Source organism: Sceloporus occidentalis, unplaced genomic scaffold (assembly GCF_023333645.1).
Source record: "Sceloporus occidentalis isolate IW3139 unplaced genomic scaffold, rSceOcc1.0.p SCAF_1, whole genome shotgun sequence".
NCBI classification, from domain to species: domain Eukaryota; kingdom Metazoa; phylum Chordata; class Lepidosauria; order Squamata; family Phrynosomatidae; genus Sceloporus; species Sceloporus occidentalis.
The window spans coordinates 66,894,080-66,919,448 of NW_028316981.1; the positions used below are offsets into that span (position 1 = coordinate 66,894,080).

At 41.1% G+C, this 25,369-nt stretch overlaps 1 protein-coding gene across 3 annotated transcripts in view; it reads right to left on the reverse strand.

Annotated features, from left to right (window-relative positions):
* LOC149321517 (sodium- and chloride-dependent GABA transporter 3) overlaps window positions 1-25,369 on the reverse strand; it is a 156,382-nt gene that overhangs the window by 24,049 nt on the left and 106,964 nt on the right. For all 3 annotated transcript variants that reach the window (XM_089523509.1, XM_089523504.1, XM_089523515.1), the window contains exon 8: window positions 746-849. In XM_089523509.1, the coding sequence (XP_089379635.1) occupies window positions 746-849 (104 nt within the window). The remainder of the gene's footprint in view (window positions 1-745; window positions 850-25,369) is intronic.

Genomic DNA, 25,369 nt, shown 5'->3' on the forward strand with positions numbered 1-25,369 from the left:
CCCCTTTTCACTTGCTGCCCCTCACTCCTGGAACCTTCTTCCCCCGTGAGCAAGAGCCATCACTTCTTTAACCAGCTTCAAAACAGAGTTGAAGACCATCCTGTTCAGAGAAGCCTTCCCAGGCATTGCATAACTGTTGCTTGCTATTTGATGTTCTTTTGATGCCTGTTTTATCGAACCATTTCCTGTATTGCTATGTACTTTATATGTATTAGCCTACTAGCCCCACCACCTTTCCCTTCTCCTTTTATGTCATGTCTTTTTAGATTGTAAGCCTGAGGGCAGGGAACCGTCTAATTAAAAAGATTGTATGTACAGCGCTGTGTAAATGTACAGCGCTTTATAAATAAAGGTTAATAATAATAATAATAATAAGAAACTATGGATGCTGGCAGTGAAAGCCTTTGACTTCAAATTGTCTATCTATTGTATGATTATCTTAGTCCTCAACAGCCTAAATCAGGGGCAGGCCATTTATGGCCCTCTGGAAAACTCCCAGCAGCCTCAGCCAGCCCAGCACATGGTGAGGGGTCATGCATGTTTGAATGTTTCCCATCATTACATTCAGACAATGTGCCCATATGTACTAATGTGTGCACACATGTGAGTGAATAGATCTCTGAGTTTAACTACACTAGTCCTGTCTGTATTTTCTGCAAGTAGTTCTGCACATAGATTCATATTTGCTAGACCTGGCCCTAACCTAACAGAAGAGCAGATAATAGCTATAGTATCTGCATCTTACCTGTAACAGTTATTGTTATAGTTGTTGTAGCTCCCTAGGGCTGTCAAGCATCCCAGACAGATGGCATAGGAGAAAAATATCTGTGTTCCAGCATCCACCCAAACCTACAAGTACAAAACACATCAATAATAAAGAAAATGAAACAGCAATATTGTTTTATCTTTTAGAAATCTGTAAGGATATTTGCTTATAAATTAATTCTAGAGATGAAGTTGTCAGACACTCCAGTTATACCTAATTTGGAAAGCTACATGAAGTTGCAAAAATTACATTTGTCAAAGCGACGGGAAAGAAAAGGTTCTTAACTTTCTTTTACGAGTATATTCTTCTTCCTATTATCATCATAGTCAACCAGGAGAAGTATCTCCTTCCCCCTCCCTTCTCATAAATTCTCTGTAAGCTCTGGGAATTCTGTAATACCTGTTCGTGCTTGTCGACAGCTATTCCTAAGCGCATTCAGAAGAAATTATATTCATTCAGGAGCACAAGGCTTCTCCATGTCCAAAAGAGCTTTTCCTGACAGAATAAGATTCTTATGCAAGATAAAGATGGCTGAAATCCAGAAGTGTGCTTCTGTTTGTACAGTGGCACAGTCTCTTTCATAAAGCCTCTCAAGTAGAGTTGCTATATTGAACATTCTAGGCATGCCACCCAGATTCTAGGCATGGCACTGAGTGCCTGTTTTGACCAATATTTGGCCCAGATTGCAAGCTTTCATTAAAAAAAATACTGTAACTCTTTAGCCCCTGCAGACACTGTGAGGTTGTAAGATGCGTGAGGAAGGGAGTAGGAGAGATGGGAAAGTGAGCAGCCAAGCACAAGAAGCAAGGGAAGAGTGTTCTTTGAGGGTGTGATGTGAGGCAAGGGATGGATTAGGAGAAATGGGAGAATAAGCAGTGCAAACAGCAGAGCATAAGAAGCAAGAGGGTGGCACATTGCTAGGCCATAAGGTGAGAGTAGGAGGGCAAAGAGAGTCAGCCAAGGGAGGGAAAGGAAAGGAAAGGAGAGGAGAAAAGGGGAGAGGACCAGTGAAAAGAGTGGCATGATGCAAGGTGCAAGAGAGGAAGATGTGTTGTCACAAAGTGAGAGAAGGAGGGTAGGGGGATAGGAGATGCAGCAGAAGAGTGCAAAGAATAAGACAGTGGAATACAGCAAAGGCATGAAGTGAGAGGAAGGATTACATGTGGGGCAAGTTAAACTATAAGAAAAGGTGGCAAGACAGAATCAGCAGAGGTCTTCAGAGGAGGAGGGAAACAGTGCAATTCACTGCTCCCATGCTCTCCATCCCCAGAAAGCCACCTCATGAAGTTACTCTGAGGAAAGAAGTAGCAAGGACATGTAAAAAGGCTTTTAAGAATCCGGCTCCAGACAGCTTTCTCTCTCTGTCCCTTCAAGTCACTTATCAATTTATGCAGTGGTTCTCAACCTTTGGGCCTCCAGATGTTTTGGTCTTCAATTCCAAGAAATCCCAGTCAGTATGTTCATTGTTCAGGAATTCTGGGAGTTGAAATTTAAAAAAAATCTAGAGGACCAAAGGTTGAGAACCACTGATTTATGGTGTTCACATGAATTTAAAATGTTTTTCTTGGGCAAAGAATACTTAGCAGTGTTTTTTGTCAGCCCCTTCCTCTAAAATATAGACTACAGTACCTGACATTCTTTAGTAATCTCCCATCCAAGTACTAACCAAGGTTTAATATCTTTAGGGTATTTAGGTCCTTGAATCAGACAGCTAACATATGTGAATTGTTTCTAATTTATTTTTCAGTTTTTTGTATGTTACTATGATGGCTTTTTCTTCTTGTTTTAGAGTGCAAGCATAGGACACTTTTCAGTATTAACTAAAATAATATCTTATGCCTTTCTGTCCCACTCACCCCTTCCAAAAGCACATGGAGCAACAACAGTGGTGCGTTACAGATTGCCCAAAATGGGTGGTCTCGCGCCACTGCTGGTTGCAGTGCAGAGGAGCCCCAGCATCCAAACCGCGCGGCTCCTCCCCGCTGCAAATAAGAAGCGCCAAAATGGCGCTTCTCTTTGCGGTGCAGTTATGACGCCGCGAGGCACCAATGGCGGCGTCAAGATGGCGGCCCCCATGTGGAATGGGTGCCGCCATTTTGTACGGACTCGGTCCATATTAGAGTTGGGGCATCTGGAAGGGACGCCCCATTCTAACCCTAGTACGGACCCAGTCCGTACTTTATGCCCATCTGTAACGGGCCTGTATTTCCCGGAGGAGACGGAGCCTGCTAGCCATCAGATTCTGCCTTTGGAAAGAGCAAAGGGAATCTGTTCCCCTCATTGGTTCCAAAGGTGAAAGGGATGGCAGCTATGCTCCTTGGAGGCAGGGAAGCCTGCCAGCCATTGGATTCTGCCTTTGGAATGAAAGAGTACAAGCACCAGAAAAGGGTCTCAAAGACACTTCTGCTCCTTCATTCCAAAGGTAGAACCAGGTGGCTTACATTAACTATTAAGAGTTAAGGTTTGGGGAGGGGGGTGGAGATATTTGCAGTTTTTCCAGTTTTGAAGTGGTTCTGCTCCTCTAATCCCTGAAAATGTGGATGGTTGACTGTATTTGTATTTCATAGTAATACAGAACTTCAATGGCTTCACTAAATGAAATAGTCATATGGCTTCCTTGTAGGAGAAGTTCACTGTTACTAAAAACTCTCTTCAGGGGGCAACAAAGAAGAATTGAGGAAAATCACAAATCACTGACATCTTTTGCTCATTGGATTAGTGAATATAACAATAACCTTCCTGAATTGTTTAAGAGGGTAGAAAGAGCAGAAGGCATTAAAATTCCATGAATTCATCAAAGGTCAAGTTTTAGATGAAGCTGTTGTACTTGCAATTGCCTTGGTACCAGTACTTCTAAGTTAACCATGTAGTAATGAATTATTGAATTTGCTGCAGGTTAGGAGGGCACATGAAGGAAAAAATATAAAATCAATTCAGTTCATTAATCTCTAATATAAATAATTAATTTTAAACCATTAAATGAAAAACCCATTTAAGAATATTTAAAGTAGACTCAAACTGTCAATAGTTTGAAATTGCCTGCTATAATAGCAAATTAAAATGAAGTGAAATGTTAACTGTTAATCTACAAATTAATGGTTTAGGTATCTTATAAAACAATTTATTTTAAATCTGTTGTTGAAAGTTTTAATGAATTTGGGCCAGGCACGCTCTGACTACAATACAGTGGTGCCTCGGGTTACGAAATTAATTCGTTCCGCGGCCGCTTTCGTAACCCGAAAAGCCTTCGTAAGCCGAATTGCCATAGGCGCTAATGGGGAAAAGCCGCGATTCCGTGTAAAATAGCGCCGAAAAGCACCAAAAGTTTTTTCGTAACCCGAAAAAACATTCGTAACCCGGAACAATGTTTTCCAATGGGATTTTTTCGTATCCCGAAAATTTCGTAACCTGGGTATTTCGTATCCCGAGGTACCACTGTAATAGCTTTCCTTTCATCTAAGGAACAGATGACAGGGCACATAATTCCTTCCCTCCTCTATTTTATACTGACAATAAATTTGTGGGTTAGGTGAGAGGATGAGAGAAAGGGAATGCCACAGGGGCCCTGTTTGTATAGGCCTCCCCCTATCCTCTTGGCAAGGAGACTGAATGATGCAGGAACCAATCCACGTCTGGCACAAACAGACTGGATGATATCTGAGCTGTTCAGTGCCCAATCCAGGATATGCCCCTCTTATCATGGGTTTTTTTAAGTCCCCAGTTGTTCTGGATCTTCACGAGAGATCTGGAAGACTGTATTCTAATCCTGGGAGGTTGGGTGCTCCCTGTTTTCCTGAATCTACTTTAAATCAGTTTCATTTGATGATCCTGACTTTCTAGCATTACAGGGGCAGGTACAGAGGGAATATTCTCCATGGCATGTATAACTTTATAAACAGTTATCATTTCTCCCATTACTTTTTTTCTAAATGAAAAAGACACAAACCAAATTTCACTGTAGTGTAGTAATCTTCTGTACTGTTTGAAGTATCTGTGCTATTATTTTTAAGATGAAATAAACAAAATTGTACATACTGTTCCAAATATGGAACACTGTAGTCTATTTTATCATAATACTGTGACATTGCTTCATAAATATTCATTTTCAATAACTTGCCCCAACCACTTCAGGACAGTGTCCTGATTTACTGAACTATTCGGTAAAATATATCTAAAAACATATAATCTATATTACTGACCAGCTGTTAATTGGTGCTATAAAAGCTATGGCTACAATTTAAAAAGGCAAAACAAAACTGTGAAGCTGCTTCTGTGCACCCAGCAATCTATTATGTCAGTCAAAAACTTCCATACTTCATGGCAAATTGTTTTTGGAAATTTGAAGACTGCCAATATCAGTATATGATATGTCACAGATGTCAGCTATGTCATAGATGTCAGCTGTTCAAAGTTAAATTTAAAACAAATAAACAAAACAAACAAAATCCCAATTAGCTAATTGCAATACTCTTGGCTAGAGGAGCCTTTATGATTACCAAAATATTTCTCAAATACAGCAATTTCTTCAGTTTGGTAGTAAATTATCTGTGAAAACTTCATAATACAATGCTTAGTGCTAGACTATTCTCAGATGCTACTGAAAGGTGAAAGTGTGTGTTTAGAAGTACCATTAAGTTCACATTGAATTTGCAACAGAAGGTTAAATCTCTTTACTACTGTCAAGATGAATCAAATATAGATGATTATATCTCAAAGATTATGTACTCATCAATGAGAGAAGTTTATAGGTAAAACATTTTGACAGAGTATGAGCTTTTAGAAAGCCAAATACCATCTGGGGCAAGTGAAAACATACACAGTTGCCTCTCCCTTTTTGCAGGGGATCCGTTCAGGACTGCCTTGCAAAAACGAAGTTTTGCTTATATTCAATACCCGTTGGTTTGAATATAGGCATGGGTGCATGTGGAGGCATACGGGGGGCATGCACCCCATTCTTTCCCCCTCCATATGTCCTTCGCACACAAGTCCGAAGACCATGAGAATGGAGGGAGGACTGTATAACTAAAACTAACGTGGCTTAATGTATATTCAATAAAATATTGGTCAAGATACAGAGAATAACAAAACATCTACTCCATGCCATGAGAGTTTTAGAACTGTACTTCTTGCATAGTCCTCCACCTCCACTCCTCCATGGCATGACAAACTACTTTTGAAAATGAAGCAAGTACTGTTTGAGATCTTGAGCAGTCTCAAACACTTCCCTAGTAGGAAACAAAGGACAATTAATTTTTTAAAGGGAGGAAATATGCCAATGAGTTTTTTAAACAAAAGTATTTTGGAAGAGATATTTCCACACCCGAAATCAACTGTTGGCCATTAGCACTTGCAGCAGTGTAGGAAGATTATGGCGCTGATCATTTATTTGCCAAATATTAGCAAGATCCAAGTATCTTAAAAGAAGCACAGTGACTGCAGGATCAAGGCACAAGAACTATTTCTAGGAGTAAATCAGTTTGATAAACTCTTTACTGCTGATGCGTAACCCCATGTAGCCTTAGCAGGATGGGCAGTTAAGAAAGAAACTTTATGAAACTAGATTTTCCGATTCTTCTCAGCAAACCCCCAAAATTCACTTATGTCTAAAATAGGATATTTCATTAAAGTTAATGAGGAATAGTGTGTGTATGTGTATAATATTTCACTTTCTCAAGGATGCAGTGGATCTGCATGAAGCTTCAAAATGATGTGTTCATAAAAAGGAATCAAAACCTTCAGTGCACAGAGGAAGAAAAGGGATGGCTGTAGTACCAAATCCAAAATCCAGAAAAGTATGCTGAACCATGAAACCCATTTATGGAAAACTTGATCAAGGCACTACAGCAGTGGTTCCCAACCTTTCTAATGCCCTGACCCTTTAATACAGTTCCTCATATTGTGGTGACCCCCAACCATAAAATTATTTTTGTTGCTACCTCATAACTGTAATTTTGCTACTGTTATGAATCATAATGTAAATATCTGATTAATTAATAAATATTTAATTATTATCAATAACCAATTATTAATAATTTCTCATTAATTATTGTTAATGACTAATTATTAATTATGAATATGAATACTATTAATTCCATCCTCCGCTGCTGTCACCCTGCTCTTTCTTGGGAGAAGGCCAAGCGGTGGAGGAGCCTTGAGCAGAGAGACCAGATGTCATAACCAGAATGGAGGGAAAGAAACCACCAAATGTAGGACATTCAAGAAAAATGTAGGTGACATTACAAAATAAAAGCTAAAAACAATAATATAAATTCACAAAATATATAAATAGAAATGCACAAGAAACCTCCTGATGCCCCCCTATGGCACTGCCCTCCCTCATCCTCCTGGCAGCCCCCTCCTTAGAGGTGAGAGTCAGCTGGAAAAGCACATCTCACTTCAGAAGAGAAATATATTGAGTAGTTTGCACTCTATGTCTTTCCAATTTATAACAACAGCTACAAAACTGAATAATGGTAACAGTATATTGGCCATTTAGGTTGAAAACATACTGCAGAAATAATCCAGTTTGAGGCCAGTTTAACTGCCCTGGTTCAATGCTAAGGAATCCTGGGAAATGTCATTTGTGAGACATTTAGCCTTCCCTGTCAGAGTTCTGGGGCCACAAGAAACTACAGCTCCCATGTTCCCTAGCACTGAGCTAGGGCAGTTAAAGTGGTCTCAAAATGGATTATTCCTGCAGTGTGTTTTGGACCTTACTTTTTAAAAAAATAGTCAAGATATAAAATGCTTTAAAATTATTTTCATCTCCCAGCAATGAAATGGTTGGAGGGAAATGAGAAAGTTTTGGGGGGAAGGGCTGCCAATATATTGGGTGATACATTCTGGGGTATGTACAATTTGTGGCCAAGTAAGTGGCCCTGGGCAGGTCACACTCTCTCAGCCTCAGAGGATGGTAATGCCAACCCCTCTTTGAAGAAACTTTCCAAGAAGACCCAGTAAAGTTGTCTTAGTTGTAAAGGACTTGAAGACACACAAGTGGTTTGAAAGTTGGACTAGGACTCTGGAGACCTGGGTTTGATTCCCTGCTCTGCTATGAAACCTTAGGCAAGTCACACTCTCTCAGCCACGGGGAAGGCAATGGTAACCTCTCTCTGAGCAAATTTTGCCCAGTGTGATTTGTGAATTGAAGACCAGGGTTTGAATTGCCGCTTGGCCATGGAAACCCTTTGAGTGGTTTTAGGCAAGTCACATTCTCTCTGCCTCACAGGGAGACACTGGCAAAACCAATTTTAAATAAATCATGGCAACAGGCTTCCCTTAGGGTCGCCATAAGCCAGAAACAACTTGAAGGCACAGAACAACAACAAGAGCACTTCGCCACCCTACACATCAGGATGCAGCCATCCACATGGGTAGGGAGGTGACAGAGCTGGCAGTGCCCAAAACGCAGCCTGGCAAACTTTACCTCCTCTGCTGAGGGAAGAGCGGGAGGGGGAGGAGGAGGGAGCAAAGAGGGAGGGGAAGGGAGCAAGCTTACAGTCACAGAAGTGGGGGAGGAAAGATTCCTCCATCGCCACAGAGCAAAGGCTGGTGCCGACAATGAGGGCACCGACTGAGCCTCCTCCTCCAGCCCCTTCCAGCTCAAGCTGCTGGTGTGGGGCTTTTGCCCCATGGGCCTTGCTGAGGCAGCCATACTGGTTGTCAGGCTGTTGCCAGGCTGTTGCTGTGATGCTGGGGGGTGGGGACTTTTCGGTAGCCCCACAGTGCTGGGCCCTTTGGCTGTCTCCCTGGATGGAGACCTTGGTTTGATTCCCTGTTCTGCCATGAAACCCATTGGTTGACCATGGGCAAGTCACACTCTCTCAGCCTCAAGGGAAGGCAATGTCAAACTTCTTTCAAAGAAATCTTGCCAAGAAACCCCGCATGGATAGGGTCACCTTAGGGTTGTCAAAAGTCCAGAAGAACTTGAAGGCACGCAACAACAAAAAACATGGGAATGGGTGTGTGTGTGTGTGTGTGTGTGTGTGTGTGTGTGTGTGTAATGCTGGCGCCCACTGCATGCTTCAATCCAAGCACGAGGAGGCAGCTGCATCAGCACCAGACCTCCCCAAGGTACAATGTCACCAGCTCCACAGCCCCCAGCGCAGCACAAGGAGGAAAGGACTGAGGGGGAGTCCTCCCTCAGACGGTGCCCCTGAGCCAGGCACTCTTGGGCCCCAACTGGGCTGCCTGGCCCACTTCTCTGAGATAGAGGGGAAGCAGGCAGTGGCGATGCTCTGTTTTTACCTTCTTGTCCCCTGCCCCCCCCACCCAGCTGAGGCAAAGCACAGACAGGCTGTATCCCCAATGAGCCCCAGCAGCCCAACCCAGCCCGGGGCCCTTCTTTCTCTCCCGCCGCTTCTTCTGCTTGCCTGCCTCAGAGGCTTCTCCTCGCCAATGGCTCCCAGCTAGGACTCCGCCTGCCTGCTTCCCTCCCTAATGCTTAACTTTCGGGTGTAGTTGCAGAGGAAGGGTCTCGGTGGAAATGGAGGACATTTTGCAATTCCTCTGAGACCCCTCAGAGACAAGGTTAAAATGTAGGATTCGTCCTAGGGAAAGGAGGATATTTGGTTTCCCTGGCCTTGAGAGGTGAACAATTGCCTTTCCTCCACCTCCTCCTGGCCCTTTCCTGCAGGCTGCCAGGAATCCTTGGGGTGGTGGGGCAGGGGGCCAAGACTCTTAGGCGACCCCTGTGAAAGGGTCATTCAACCCCTAAAGGCGTCGCGACCCAGAGATTGGGAACCGCTGCACTACAGAATCTTTACTGAATCATCCCAAAACTTGTTCTACCTGACACTTGGAGGAAATCATGTTGGTTATTCTCTGTTACAATTGAGTCATCTGCTGAATAGTGAGACAAAACATGAATTAATCTCTTTGTGGATCTTTAGTTAACAATTCAGCCACAAACCTGTGCTTGACCTATTCTTGCTGATGTGGAGTCGAAGGCTTTTATGGCCAGCATCCATAGTTTTTTGTGGGTTTTTCAGGCTATGTGGCCATGCTCTATTAAGAGTTTATTCCTGAGGTTTCCCCAGCATCTGTGGCTGGCATCGTCAGAGAATGCTAACATGGAAGAGAGTGGATATATGTATACTGTGTGACCTGGAAAGGCAGGAGTGATTCCCATGTTAATCTGTGTATTGTTCTGTTGTTGATGATCTCCTCAGGGTAGGAGGATATACAAAAGAGGATTAGTGTCTGCTAATTGGTGATCATTGTTTGCTGGGAAAGCCCCTGACCCTGAGTAGTTTCTCATTTGCATTTGCTGAGTCCTGGTTTTGGTGTCCTTCAGGACTGGTAGCCAAACTTTATTTATTTTGAGGGTTTCTTCTTTCCTGTTGAAGTTGTCCAGATGTTTGTGGATTTCAATGGCTTCCCTGTGCATTCTGACCTGATAGTTGTTGGCATGGTCCAGAATTTCAGTGTTTTCAAACAGCATTTTGTGCCCAGGATGGTTTGTAATATGTTCTGCTACTGCTGATTTTTCTGGCTGACCCCGTCTGCAGTGTCTCTCATGTTCCTTGATTCGTGTTTGGACACTGCGTTTGGTGGTCCCTATGTAGACTTGTCCACAGCTGCATGCTATGCGGTAAACTTCTGCGGCTGTGAGAGGCTCTCTCTTGTCCTTTGCTGAAAATAGCATTTGCTGGATTTTCTTGAACAGTTTATAAATCATTTGGAGGTTGTGCTTCTTCACCACTTTGCCTATTCTGTCTGTGACTCCTTTGATGTATGGTAGAAATATCTTCCCTTTGGGTGGTTGCTTGTCTTCACTCCTCTGGGTTTTTCTGGGTCTTGCAGCCCTTCTGATACCTGAACTGGAATAGCCATTAGCCTGTAGAGCCTGGTCTAGGTGCTTCAATTCATCTTCCAAGAATCAATCCTTTGCTGACTTGGAAAGGAATGGAGAAAAGCAAATGGGGATGGTGGTAGTGCAGGATTGGAGGGATCAACCCTTACTACCTCCTCTTTGAATGGCATATGGATAAATCTCATTTGTTGTTGTTGTGTGCCTTCAACTAATTTCTGACTTATGGTGGCCCTAAGACAAACTTACCACAGGGTTTTCTTGACAAGATTTGTTCAGAGGGTGGTGGCCTTTACTTTTTTCTGAGGCTGAGAGAGGGTGACTTACCCAAGGTTACCCAGTGGGTTTCCATGGCTGATTGAAGATTTGAGCTCTGGTATCTTGAGTCACAGTCCAACACTCAACCACTACATCACACTGGTCCTCAGTAAACTCACAGGGTTGTGTTTAGTTACCATAAGTGCCTTGAAATGTTAACTAATTCTGTATAAAATTTGATTAACAGTCAAATATAGCTACATTTCTAGAATTTGTTTAGTTACCACATATGTTTCTGTAGCTTGATCATGTCACATTCAAAGAAAAGGGGGATATTCACTGCCCAATACCCAGCTGGCTTCAGTGACAGCAGCTCCCTTTTTGTTTTGTTTCCCTAAAATAAGCACTTCCAGAAAGATTTCTGGAGCATTTTTAATCAAATAGGAAAGCCACACTTCATGATTACAACACAGCTTATATTTTTGGTTATAAAGAAAGAAGGAAAATGTTAAATTTTTTTGCCATTCCACAGTATCAGGGATATACTGTTGTAATGGGCTTACAGAACTTAAAAAAATAAATTAAATATAACAATATAATGTTGAAAGTACTGAATTATTAATGTATTATGTTACTTATTGCTTGCAAAGAATGACCTACAAGAATGATCACTGAATTGCTCCAAAAATATGCAATATATTACAGTTTTAGTTACATACCCTTACATACCCAACCTCTGTATGAAGCCTACAATTTTTTCAGTGTCAGTTCAATTTTGGTGTGTGTGGGGGGGCATTTTAATTGCCTGGATTTCTGTATATTATTGCATTTGCTGCCTTTATTGTGTTTTCATTATGATAGCATAGGCCAATACCTTATCATTTTAATTACATTTGGACATTGCCTTGGCATCCATAAGGATTAAAATTTAAAATGTGCAAATGAAGAACTGAATAGTAATAATGTAAATCAATAAATCTGGAACAATGCAAAACATGGACATCAGTGTAGCACAAGCAACTTTACAACAGCTCTCAGATTTAGCATTGCCTCCAAAGGAGCCTTAGCACCAGTGCAAAAGAGGATCTGTTCACTGCACCTTTAATTTTGAAGGTTCACTATGGGGTGAAACAGACAGCCATGAAGGATCGGGCTGGGACCACAGTGACCACACAGCCAGTTCCTGAAGTGGGCTGCCTCCATAGTCCCAAGCTGCGCCAGCCAAGAGTTGATTTAAATAGACTCTTTTTTTAGGCCAGCTTTTTCCGGCTTGGGGTGGCCTCGCTGTAGCTTCTGGCCATTTTGGGGGTGTGCATCATCTAAATGCCATGACCCCAAAGTGGCTGGAAGCCACTCTTTTTAGCCTGTCTGTTTCAGGCCATTGATGCAATTGCTCCTCTGAAACTATAGTTTCTACTTTATTTTGGTGTATTACAACACAAATCCAACTGGGGATGTCCTTCCTCCAGTAAAATTGAGAGGGGATACCTCGTCTCCTCACTGCAGTTTCCATGCACCTCATAAAACCCAATGCAGATAGGAAATCCTCAGAAGCTGGTTTTCAAGTAGGACTGAGTTCTGCAGGGAAGAGTGAAGGGAAGGATGTTCTGCAGCACCAGTGCTATGTTGGATTTAGGTTGTTCTCCTGAACATTATTATCTGTCTGAAAGTACAATGTGAGAATCATGGAGCAGAATGTTTTAATTTTTATTTGTTATCTTCAGAGAGATAGAAAGGGGCTGTGAATAGAATCTGACAGCTGGAATCCTACTGGTTAGTCATTATTAAAGTTTAGCCATTCAATCAATTGTGGAATGGTAGGCCAACATACAGATAATTCCAACTGATTCAATGGCTCTGCTATAATTGGAACTAATAATAGGATTTTAGGGGAAATGTTGTTACCTTGACTTAAGCCCTTCATGGAATTAGAGACGATCTAGCTTGGGAATCAACTCCAACTATATAATACAGAACAATACAGGGTGAACAATAAATACACAGAAACCAAGTCCAGTTTTCTTGAACAATGAATGAGACACTTCTAAAGCTGCTGCCAACATTTGGAATATTCTGCCTTTGGAAACTTTAAATTGCTCAAGTTTTACCATTTTGATAATGGAGTGAGATTTTGACAAAACACTGGTAATATACAAAATATTCCTGTTGTGGAAACTCTTTATAAGGAATTGTATCTGATTTGTGGAATAGACACCAGTGGTGGAATAGATTCTCTTTGTCCCAACATTCCTGTGTTCCAATCTCCTCATTTTCCTTGAGAGCTGAGGGACACTCCAGAACAGATGTGAAAGTGGATAAGGAAGGGAAAAAGGGAAGTCTTACTGTGTGAGAAGAAGGGTCCTCATGCAACATTGGATGGCATCCATCGCCATCTTTTCCATTGAGTGAGTTTCCTCCTTAATTTTCTCATAGGGTTGCAGGCTTTAAAATAAAGTCTTTTTTTTACATTGGGCTGACAATAAACAGATAAAATTTATATGCTATTTCTTCCAGAAAAAGGTAGTAGTAGATATTTTTGTTATAAAAAATAATGGTAATAAATCTGAATTTACAGAGCTAGAGCTAAATTTCTACTGAATGCAATGAAGAGTCTGGAAGAGACAAAGTACTCTCTGATGGTAGTAAAATGTTAACTACAAGGAACTCTGGGTCATATTTGGCACCCAGTATTAACCAGCTCTGTTTTTATTTTATGATGTTTTACTGAAGAATAATGATATCTTATAACAAAGGGAAAGCAATGATTAATTATGGCAAACACAGTCCTAAGTAAGTATAAGAATCTCACACATTTAGGGATCAATATAAGAAAGGAAGCATTCTTATACAAGGATGTCATGTTTGTTTGGGATTCTGTGAGTGAAGACATAAATACAGACATACTATTGTGTCTCTCTGAGTCAAAGTAATAATCCTACCCCCAGCCCATTCATCACTGAAAACGTAGTAGGTCAAAAGACATTTATAGACATAGTTTTTGTGAGTTTTTCGGGCTATGTGGCCATGTTCTGGAAGAGTTTCTTCTTGACGTTTCGCCAGGATCTGTGGCTGGCATCTTCAGATAATGCTTTGCCTGGAAAAAACTGGGTATATATATACTGTGTGAGCCTGGGAATGCAGGAGTGATTTGCATGTGTATTGTTCTGTTGCTGATGGCAGGGATCCAATTCCAATTCTTTTTGAGTGATGCCAGTGATTATGTAACACATAGAGTGGCTCTTTTTGCCATGACTGCAAAAAAGATTAGAAAGAGAGAGCTAAACAAAATTGTCAAAAATTGCCATGGATGTCAAGAACTAATTCGATTTTATGATTTTATTGTATATGTTTACTAATATTCAGGAAAGATGTCTCTTTTTCCTTTTGTCCTTTTTAACAGGTAACCATTTTAACTGCACACTAAATGTTGGGACATTTTTTGTCCTCTGTATTCTGTGCCTTTTGTTTTAAATGTTTTATGCTTCTTGATAAGCTCTTGTCATGGCCTTTGGCTAGTACAATAAACGTTAACTTGACTTGATTACTTATAAAGATCTGAAATAAGAAGATGGTCAATATACAATGAAAATATTTCAAGAAGTAGAATAAATGGATTTACAGATAACTTTTTTTTATTACAGACAGATAAAGATTTAGAATTGACTTAAAACTATTTGGTTCTGAGGTAAGTAAGGTGCTCAACAGATGGAGGGGAAAAGATGGCTTACCTCTGGGGTTTCCCAGTTTACAGTGACAGCCCATTGGCTGCACTGCAATCTGTCACATCAAGCCAAACACCATGGGCAGTAGGTCTGAATGTGATGTATTGTGGGTGGGTTTGGTTGTTGTTTTTTGCAATGTTTTGTTTTATGTTTCTTCTGTCTAGTTTTATGCTTTTAAAATTACATGCTAATAAAATATTTTTTAAAAAAAATATTGCCCTCATTTAAAAAAAAACATTTTAAACTGGTAAAGCTTAATTAGTTTTCCAATGAGAGCTGATAAACTTTGTAAACTGTCATCTGGTTTATTACAGGTCTTTACAACTAAGAACTAGCATGATTTATCATTGCTGCTTTGCGAGGAACACTAATTTTACAAGTGAGAATGGTTTTGATTAAAGAAAGGAATGCAAGAGGAATGGGGAGAAATTTTCATGTATGAATATGTATCAAACCAAAAGGGGAATTTGGCAGTGGGAGAAATGACGAAAGGCTACTCTTATTTTCCATGGTTTTTCAAAACTCCTCTTTTCCCTGTCTGCTACAGCTCTGCAATTTTCTCACTTAGACCTCCTCATCTGCATAATAATCACAGCCAATTAAGGATCATATGAGGAATATAATGACATCACAATGCCAGACAGCCAATCTGGTTTGGTTACATGGTATATAAACACTGAGATTAAACACAGTCACACTTCTCTCACTCCAAGGAAAGAACTGTTGCCAAGGCAACTGGATTGCCCTTCCTTGTAGTATTGCTATGTGATGAAAACAGACTAAACTGTGTCACTTTCCAACAGTTACCATTGTTTCAAACAGAAGTAACATTATTCTAGGAGTATTCCCAAATGGTCCACATGCATTAAGCAGAAACAAGTATTTATTTATTGGCCATGCAATAAATACATAAAATTCCTATTTGCACGAGCAGCTGCCCATAGTTGTGTGACTGTGACAGGTTTTCCCTGTTTATTTAACAGATTTGGTCACTTGTGCTAATCTAGATTAAGGCAAAAGGTAAATTAAAATAACAAATAGGACCTGCAAAAAATACTTCTGCAAATCTGCCAAACTTCCATCATAACTTGTTTTTGGCCATGCTGGCTAAGACTGCAACCTAACTGCAACATGTAGGGAGGGGGGCTGCACTCTATTTTGTTATACGCAAGCCATGCCTACCTCTTCTGTAAATGTCGTATCTAACACAGTGGCTATGTAAATAAAATAAATAAACCCACAATGAGCATAGAACAAATGTGAGTTTGGGGTCTTCCTTAAAGTTGGTGGCAGTACTGTTTGCTACTATTTATAGAGAACTATTGAGGTTATTATGCTAAAATGAGGGAAAGTGAAAGGGTGAGTCATTGATTTCATAAGCTTTCAAAACCATTGTCTCCTCCATTTACATTATACAGGGGTTATTTTACATTTTAAAAAACAGTGTTGTCAAACAGATTATAATATCACACAACAATTGGATATTTCTGTCAGAGGTACTTCCATTGATCACAATCAATAAACTAAGAACACAGCCAGAAGGCTCAACTGGGAGGTGTTACACATAGTTCAGTAGTCATATTACCTGTTACTTTCTCATGTGGAAAAATCATATTCACTACTCCAAATAGCATCTGTATCATACAAGATTATCAACTCAGGGAGTTCTTCACACAAACCTGAAGTTGGGCAAAGTACCATAGATGTATGCAAACATGCACTACATTATTGTTATATCCAATAATAGCTGACTAAGGGCAAAGCTATATATTTTCTTAAATGGCTAGTTCAACTGAAGTCTATCAGCTTTTCCACACTGCAGAAATAAAACAGTTTGACACCACTTTAACTGACATGACATCATCCTGTTGAATCCTGGGATCTGTATGGTGGGGAAGTATTCAGCTTGGTCTGTCAGAGAGGTCTGATGCTTCACCAAACGACAAATCCCAAGATTCTGTAGAATAACATCATGACAGTTAAAATTGTGTCAAACTGCTTTATTTCTGCAGTGAGGATGAACCTTATAATTTGTGTGATTTTTTAAAAGAAGCTATAATGGGGTCAGAGTGGGAGATCTTACCTCTTTCATCCCGCTCCAAGGGAGGAGCAGGGATTTAAATTCTCGCTTATCTCATTCTAACCTAAGAGAACTGGAAAAAAATCAACAGTTTTCTCTTTGCTAAACAAGATGGCAAACAATCTCCTGTCTTCATTCACAGTTATGAATGCCTGTGAAAAACTGAAGAATAAGGGGAAATGGTGTGAAGAGTCAAAGTGCTACATTGCAATGGCACTGCTCCCACCCCACTCCCCAAAGATTTACTGTAGAGAGAAACCAGAGCCTCAGCACAGCGGATTTTAAAAGAATTAGCTTTAATTTTCAGGAGCTTAAAAAAATATGAAGTCAAGCCAAAAAGGCTTCAAAAACCTATATAACATAAGTTCATTCAAAAAGAGAACCCCCCTCCAGCAGCAGAACTAATACATCAGTTTACAAAACTAATTTCTTCAGCTTTTCAGCACAGCAGAGTTTATAGCATCAAAGCCTTAATTCAGAGTCTGACAAGTCTGTGTATGACAATGTAAATCACAAAATCATGATGTTATAAACAGGAAGGAATAAAGCCAGGCCATGAGCAAGGAAGTCTGAGACAAGATGACTAAAAGAAATGTAAAGGGGGGGGGGGATGATAACAAAAGACAAAATAATCTAGTGCAGATAAGGTTGACATATGAGGGGAGGAGGAGAATCCTTTTATTTATGGAAGACATTTTCCTTTTCATGGTGTTGGGGATATTAGACCTCCAACTGTAAAATGTTGTGCCTAAAAATATTAGTTCAGCAAATCGTCTTTGGAGCAGTGGACAGGCAATTACAATAGTTTTGTTTGTGTGTGAATTTGGTGAACATGCTACTCTAATAGTAAATATTGTTACAGAACTGGTTGGAATGAAAACTGTCTGCAAACTTACAAATCAATAAACATTTCTCTGCCCCAGTAAACCAACAGTGCCAAAACACCAAAATGAGTATGTTTGTTACTGATAATGACTCCATTTCCAATAGATCTTCCGACCTACGAATTAACAATAGCTTTAGCTGATTAATTTACCAACTGCAATTTCAGTCTTAATTTTTAAAACTTATTTTTTAAGACCTGTTGCTTAGGATCTATTTCTTTCTTTGCACATTGAGGAAACATACTTAATGACTGAAAAAGCCTCAAGTGAATTATGCCCTTGCATTTCTTCTCCCCAACACCATCATTCTGGCTATGACTTTGTATGTTGATTGTCATTGCAAAAACAGCTCATTTGTGACTTCTGCAAATTCAAGAACCTTTGTATGCTGTGCCCTTCATTTATATGCTGTTGGTGATGCTGTACTTGCTGCTGTTCTTCTTGTGTGCCTTCAAGCCATTTCCAACATATGGCAACCCTAAAATGAAATTATCATGGAAGTGGCTGTGACTTTCATGGGAATGAAAGCCTTCGACTTCACAGTGGCTGGGACTGTGACTTGCCCAAGGTCCCTCAGTGGGTTTCCTTGGCCAAGTGGGGAAATCAAACTCTAGTGTCAAGAGTGCTAGCTTAACACTCTAACCACTACCACACTAGCTTTCTATTTACATATCACCACAGTACTTTTACATAATTATTAATCTCCAGAATAATAATAATAATAATAATAATAATAATAATAGTTCATCTTTCAATTAACCTTGAAGAACTTTTGAAGGTTGTCTTCCCATTTCTGGAAAATCACTTTTTATAATTAATTACAAGAAATTAAAACAGCTTTGGATAGAAGCAAATGCAAGTTCTGAACAATTCAGCTAGATGTATATCCTTTCAAAAAAGCAAACTTGTATGAGGATCAATTTTTTAAAAAGGACTCCATATCCAGCAACATGTCACAGATGAAAACTGGGGCACATGTCACCAAGCAACATAAGAGTGTGGTCAAGATGGCAAAATTCATCAGTGATGAAGAAGACACAAGCTAAGAGAGGCTGCATCAGTTTGCTTTTCCTTGAGCCTAACAGGAAGGGCTAGATTCTGCCCCTCCTCTTCTATCATCTCCTTTTCCCCTTGCTGAATTAACTGAGTGTAGTGTACTTTTGCAATTTGACCTCAGCTTAAGTAAACTGAGGAGAAAGGGGGAAAGTAGGAAGAAGAGAAAGAAAGTGGTACATTTTAAATGCAGTTGAAAAAGTGGGACAATGGAAAATCAATTAGGACTGTTCCTGCAAATCAGAACAGTTGGAAGTTGTGACGTGACACAGCTTAAAACTGTTTAATACCACTTTAACTGCCACTACAGAAGTCTGGGATTTCTAGTTTGGGAAGATATTTATAATTCTATGCTGCAGTTCAAGGAAGTATTCCAGAGCTCTTGAGCAGCAAATTCTAAGTACCTTTGTTTTTGCTGTGTGCCTTTAAGTATTTTCCAGCTTATAGTGTCCCTAAGAAGAATGTATCATGGGGTTTGTTCAGACAAAATTTGCCTTTCTCCAAGGCTGAGAGAGTGTGATTTGCTCAAGGTTACCCACTGGATTTTGACGGAGGAGCACAGATGGCAATCCTGTTCTCTAGAATTCTAGTCCAGTGCTCAAACCACTACACCATCCTTACCAAACAACAAAGCCTAGGATCCCATGGAATGGCATTTTGGCAATTAAAGTGCAATCTAAGCACTATAATTATGAATATAGCATGGGTACACACTTAGAATCGATCTGGTACAGACTAATATCAGTATGTTGAAACTTTTACCTCTTCAGTTTCCCTTACCATTAAACATTGTAATTAAACAGGGAAATGAAATACAGTAAAACAAAATATAAACCCCATCATGTGTACACAAACAGCAGAAAATGTACTGTATTTGGAGACAGGACTAATTTTGTTTCTGAGGTTTTACTAGCGGACGGAAGGCAGGGTTGTGGGTTTCAACAACACAGCTTCTGTAAGCAGAGGGCTTCATTAGGGGAGAAAACAGAACTTAAATGGTTAGGCATAAAATGGCTGAATTAAGCCCTTTCTTTCCCCTTCTTTTAATGGGAGTGATTCTCAAAAGATTAAAAGTAGGTTAGGAGAATAATAAAACAGCTATGTTTCTAGTGTCTACCTGACAACAGCTTTTGTAGTGGTGAATAATTACATGAAAATCACTTCCTTTCCACCTCTCTTTGGGATTTCTGTGGGTTGCTAAGCAGTCCCTCTTCTACCTTCTGCTAATGTTACTTACAGATGCCAATGAATAGAGCATTTCATTATGAAAAAAGGGAGCTGAGGGAGAGAAGGACCTAAATACTCAAAGGTTTTTGTTGTTGTTTATTCACTGCTGCCTCCAGAGGCAAGCATTATAGCAAAGAATGCTTTGCACATATTTAAATGCTAATTTGCCCAGGCATGATTAGTAAGAACCTAGCTCTCCTTTAAATGAAGCAAAATCTTTCTTGCAAGAAAAGTCACACTTGTGTCGTGTTTTTGTGGTACTAACGAATGTACAAAGTCAGTAGTCAGAATGATGGTGTCTAGGAAAAGGAACGGTAGGGGGTCTTTCATTTGAGGCTTATGCAGTCATTATCTAACTGTATTTGCTCAACATGTGAAGGAGGGAACACTTCCCCTTTCCATCCTTTGTTCTGTCATTCTCTTTAAATGGAGAGTGATTGCTCTGAGTAAGAGAGCTTATCCTATACATGGACACTCTACCCACACAGCATGCAAAATGGACATCACCAATTGTCTAAATATGTGTAAGACTGGGTGAAAGCCTTATCATGGAACAGCTAGCAGTGAAGTGTGATGGGGTGAACAAGCCTAGCATAAACTATGTTCACACCGACCTCACTCAAGCTTCCTTCTGAGTAAACATACTGGCAGTTAGGTCAGAAACTTCTCCCCAAAGTAATTAGAAACTGAAATCATAGGCATAAATACTTAGGACTGTGCCTGGGGACTTTTGTCTGAGTAGGCAGGTATGGGACTGCACTACTGGCCTGCAAACCTATACAGTATTCATTTTCTGAGTGTAAGCCCCATTGAAAGCAACAGTGTTTACTTTTAAGAAGACATACATTAAGTACTCATCTGCAAGGACCAGTGTTTCAGCATGTGTGTTCCACATATTCCATAATGGAGGAGACAAAAGTGGACACACTCAGGTGATACTCATCCATCTCTCTCGTTTTCTCAAAAACAACTACAGTTCATCTAGGAAGGGATGGGATTCATGTTACCATCCAGCTACTGTTGCACTGCAAATCCCTGCTGCCATAGCAAATGTTTGGAATGCTAAAAATTGCAGCCCAAAATATCTAGAGAACCACATAATTCCTACTCCTACTTTTATTGTGGCTAATTTCTCCCTTCAGTCAGGAGGAACAGCCCTTTAACATGGGTCCAATGGATAAGACCTACTTCACACCCAGCTCTGTTATGGGTATGAGAGACCATGAACAGCGAGCAGAGACCTTCTGTCAGTTTCTCTGTTAAACTGTTAACGTACTTGACTCTGGGAAGTTGCTGCATGCTTGCACTACCTAGGAAAGACTCTTACATTTCAGGTAACAATGCCCATAAGATGGTGATGACTCTGCACTTGCTATTCATGTGGCAGTCAAGCCACTCAAATATTTAGGAAATCTACTGGGGTTCACATCACTATATGTGCATCTTTTACAAAACTTTTTAACTTCCTTTGGGCCTTTATTCCATATCTGATGCTGCTCAGTAAGAACCTTGCTACATGTTCTGTTTCATTGTTTGACAGGGAATAGTAGATAATGATCCTTACCCAAGTATAAGTTGGTTTCAGATAGCTTCAGGATTAGGTTTAGAGGAAAAATAAGGGAATTCAATCTTATGAGGCCTCAGGGCCAACTGGCTCGTCTCTTCTATTCAGTCTGCTTACCTGCACTGTAGGCCACTCAGAGATCTCAAGTGGGATGCTATTGTTGTAATATATGTTAACAATTGAAGAAGGGAAAGGATGGTGGACAATGAGGATATTCCACAGAAGGACTGGCCTATAACATACAGCTGCAGAGAGGGGATTGGTCACATCTGATGCCAAGGATAGATCAAAAAGGCTACGAGTTTATCACATGGAGGTCCTTCTGTGTGCTAAACGTCACACAAGCGCCCCCCCCAAACGTCAGGCAGGTGCCATGGGTGTGATCCCCCATGGTGCTACAGAAGTGTAATTGCGGGTCCTGCTCCATTCCCGTCATGCACGCCCCCCAAATGTAACCAGGGGAGCCTCCTGGAGTGCTTTTCTGTTAAATGTCATGCAAGCACCCCCAAATGGGGGCGCTTGCATGACGTTTAGCACATGGAAGGACCTCCGTGTGATAAACTCCTATGCTGTTCCTCAGTGTTATTTAATGTGATATTCCACACACACCCTCACCCCCCCCCACACACACATATAATTTTTGGTGAAAATCATCATCAAATTTGAACACTGGACTCTTAATAACTGAACATATGATTGGCTCCTCATATTGGCTAGTAGCTGGGGAAGGATGGTCTGCTGCACTGGCTGAGTGGACAGAGGTTACTCTCTGCTGTGTGGATGCAAGTCTCAGGAGTCACCTCTTTTGCCTTGAAGTCTGGCCCAAAACACACGGGCCAAATAAGGCAGCTTCCGGCAGTTTGGGAGCCACGGCATTTATATGACGCATGTCCCCAAAGCAAGCGGAATCTGCTCTGAAGCCATGCTAAGTGTGGAAAAGCTGGCCCAAAAAGGAGAGGATATAATCCACTCTTGCCAGCAGCCATTTGGGACTGCGGCAGCAGCCTGCTTTGGGAGTCCCAGCCCCACCGTAGCCAGAGTGGCCTCTGGCTGCACCTCCCGGGCCACGTGCTTCAGCCCTCTAACACAACTTTCGTTGGTCAGACACGCAAGAATGGGGTCATATTCCTCCATTCCAGTCTTGTTCCCCATTCAGTGTTGGTGATATCAACTGTTTGCAGGTTTTGCTTCCCTTATTGCCTAACCAGTTGTCTTCCTTTTTTCTTATTTTGCTTGGATAAAGTCTATTCTCAACCAGTAACATTTTGAATCCTTTATGCTTGATGTCTTCCTTGTCAATGTTCTCTTGAAGGAATTACTTGGGTGCTTTTATGTGAGTTTTCCTTCCTTCCCTTTGTGTGTTGCAGTCAAATAAAAATATTGATGGTACACAAAGCACTTGATATAAAGTGAATTGAATTCTTACTTACAGAATCAAAGAAGTTAGGTCATTCCTGTTAAAAGAGCTCATGAAACGAGTGCACAGTGGTTTTGAGTTTCGAGTTTATGCTGTAGCAGAAAGGTACCCTGAATGTGGTATCCAGACCACCACATCCTAGTAGATTAGTTCCCTCTACACAAGAATGACATGGAAGCATCATAACCAGAACAACCTAAAACAACAGCCACAACCCCAGTATGGCAACACCCTTACAACCCACTACAACTGGTGGTCTGTAGGGGTGTTGCCACGGGCACTGGAGTTGTGGCTGTTGTTTTTACTCTGTTATGTGTTTTGCAAAGCAATGTGTTTTCCTCTTGTTCTAGGTTGGTGCATCTCTCCCCTTTCCTCCAGCATAGCTGGCATGTAGGATAGTTTTATACATGGGTCTTACTCTTAGCTTTGAAATAAAATTGAAAAGATCCTTTTTTCATGATGTAAAAAGGATGCCCACCATTTACTCTTTCAAGGGCCTGGGTTAAAGCCTTGAACTTGAAGACAAAGCATAGATGAAAGGGAATAGGCACTTCTAGTACGTATTTAGAGTCACTTCTTTTAAACTGAAGGTTCATTTCAGATCACAAAAACAATCTGAACCATTCCTCTGGGAGGAGCCTGAGACTAGTTTAGTTATACAGTCACTGATCTACTTTGACAGGCAACTGACCTTAGTGAGTGTGCTTCTAGCTGCCTGATGAAATTTTAAAGAAATACTGAAAGCATAGAAAATTTTATCCATAGAGCAAAAGCAGATTCTACAACTGTGTATACTGTTTATTGCTGCAGATATACCATTTAAAGGTGTAAAATTGTTAAAAAGGCTGTAACACAGATACAGATGCAACAATGAATATTTACAGTGCACAACAACACTTGTAAACAAATTGAATAACTATCTGCAAATGATATTGTTAAGTCACTTGCTTTGCCTCCTCTTGCGAACCTGTCTTCCCCATTAATCTGTGTGCTAAATCTATTTAATTTAAAAAAACAAAAACCAAAATACCCACTCCCATTTTACAACACTGAACAAACAAAAGCAAATTTCATGAAAATCATAAAAGTATCAAGGACAAGGGGAGTTGTGTTGGGGAGAGATGGTGAGAGAAGGAAACAACATGGCTTGATGCGGCAATCTTTGTATGCAGTAGTAGAATATCACTAAAAGCTTTCAGCCATCACACTTCAGAATCTCTACTTCCCAAAGACCACCATTTCTGTTTCTGAGTGGTTGACTGTTAATTGCTCCTTTAAATAAAAGGGATTCAACTGTTTCAGAAGCATCTGCATTCTAATCAAGGTGGCAAAATCAAAATGATACTATCAGCATACCAAAAAACTGAATGTTTGGAATCTGCTATGATAACTGGAAAAAACTCTGACCCAGACAAATCTTGGACAATATCATTTATTGTCCAAAGTGACAAAGGGAAGTTAACAATGGTGGTTTACAGACCGCCCCTTTCCCCGACAGATCGGGGCCTCAGCTGCCACAGCGGCAGCCCTGAGGCCCAGATCTGCCGCTTTTCCAGGCCATGGGGAAGTGGCAAAAGGCCACTTCCCCACGGCCTGGAAAGGGGTGTCCTTGGGGCTTCAAGCCCCAAGGACACCCCAACAGCGGCGGGGAAAGGGGAAAAGGGGCCACTTGCTGTTCCTGTGACCAACCTGTCTGCCATATTCTGTACCAACTAGAGTTTCTGGACTAAGCACAAGGGTAGCCCCATGTAGCCTCATTGCAAAAACCAAGTCTTGAGGTTACCAGTGCATGTAGTGTGGTTTCAAGGTCACACTGTTTCAGGAAAGGGCGCAGCTGGTGTATCAGCCGTAGCTGATGACAGGTGTTCCCGACCGTTGCATTCACCTGGTTCCTCATCTGAAGTGACGGGTCAAGAAGCACCCCCAGACTGCGAACAGTCCTTCGAGGTGAGTGTGAACCCCTCTAGGACTCGAGATTGCAGCCCAATCCCTGGTTTGGGGGCCCCTACCATAAGTACCTCCGTTTTGTCTGGATTCAACTTGAGCTTGTTTTCCCTCATCAAATCCATTACTGCCTGAAGACACTGGTTGAGGGGAGAGATGCCATCTGTTGTTGTCACTGATGACCGGGACATGGAGAAATATATTTGGGTGTCATCAGCGTACTGATAACACCTGGCCTCATATCCATGGATGATTTCTCCCAGTGGCTTCATATAGATGTTGAATAGCATCGGGGACAGGATGGCGCCTTGAGGGACACCACAATTAAGCTCCATTTTTGAAGAGCAACTGTCCCCGAGCATCACCCTCTGGATTCTGGCCGCAAGGAAGGAGCGGAACCACTGCAAAGCAGTGCCTCCAATTCCTAGCTCTCTCAGGCGCTCCAAGAGGATGCTATGATCTATTGTATTGAATACCGCTGAGAGGTCTAGAAGCACCAACAGGGTCACGCTCCCTTTGTCAATGCCTAGACAAAGGTAATCAGTTAGAGCGACCATGGCAATCTTCACCCCATAGCCATTCCTGAAGCCCGTTTGAAATGGATCAAGAAAAATATAGCCATATTAGTCTGTATCAACATAAA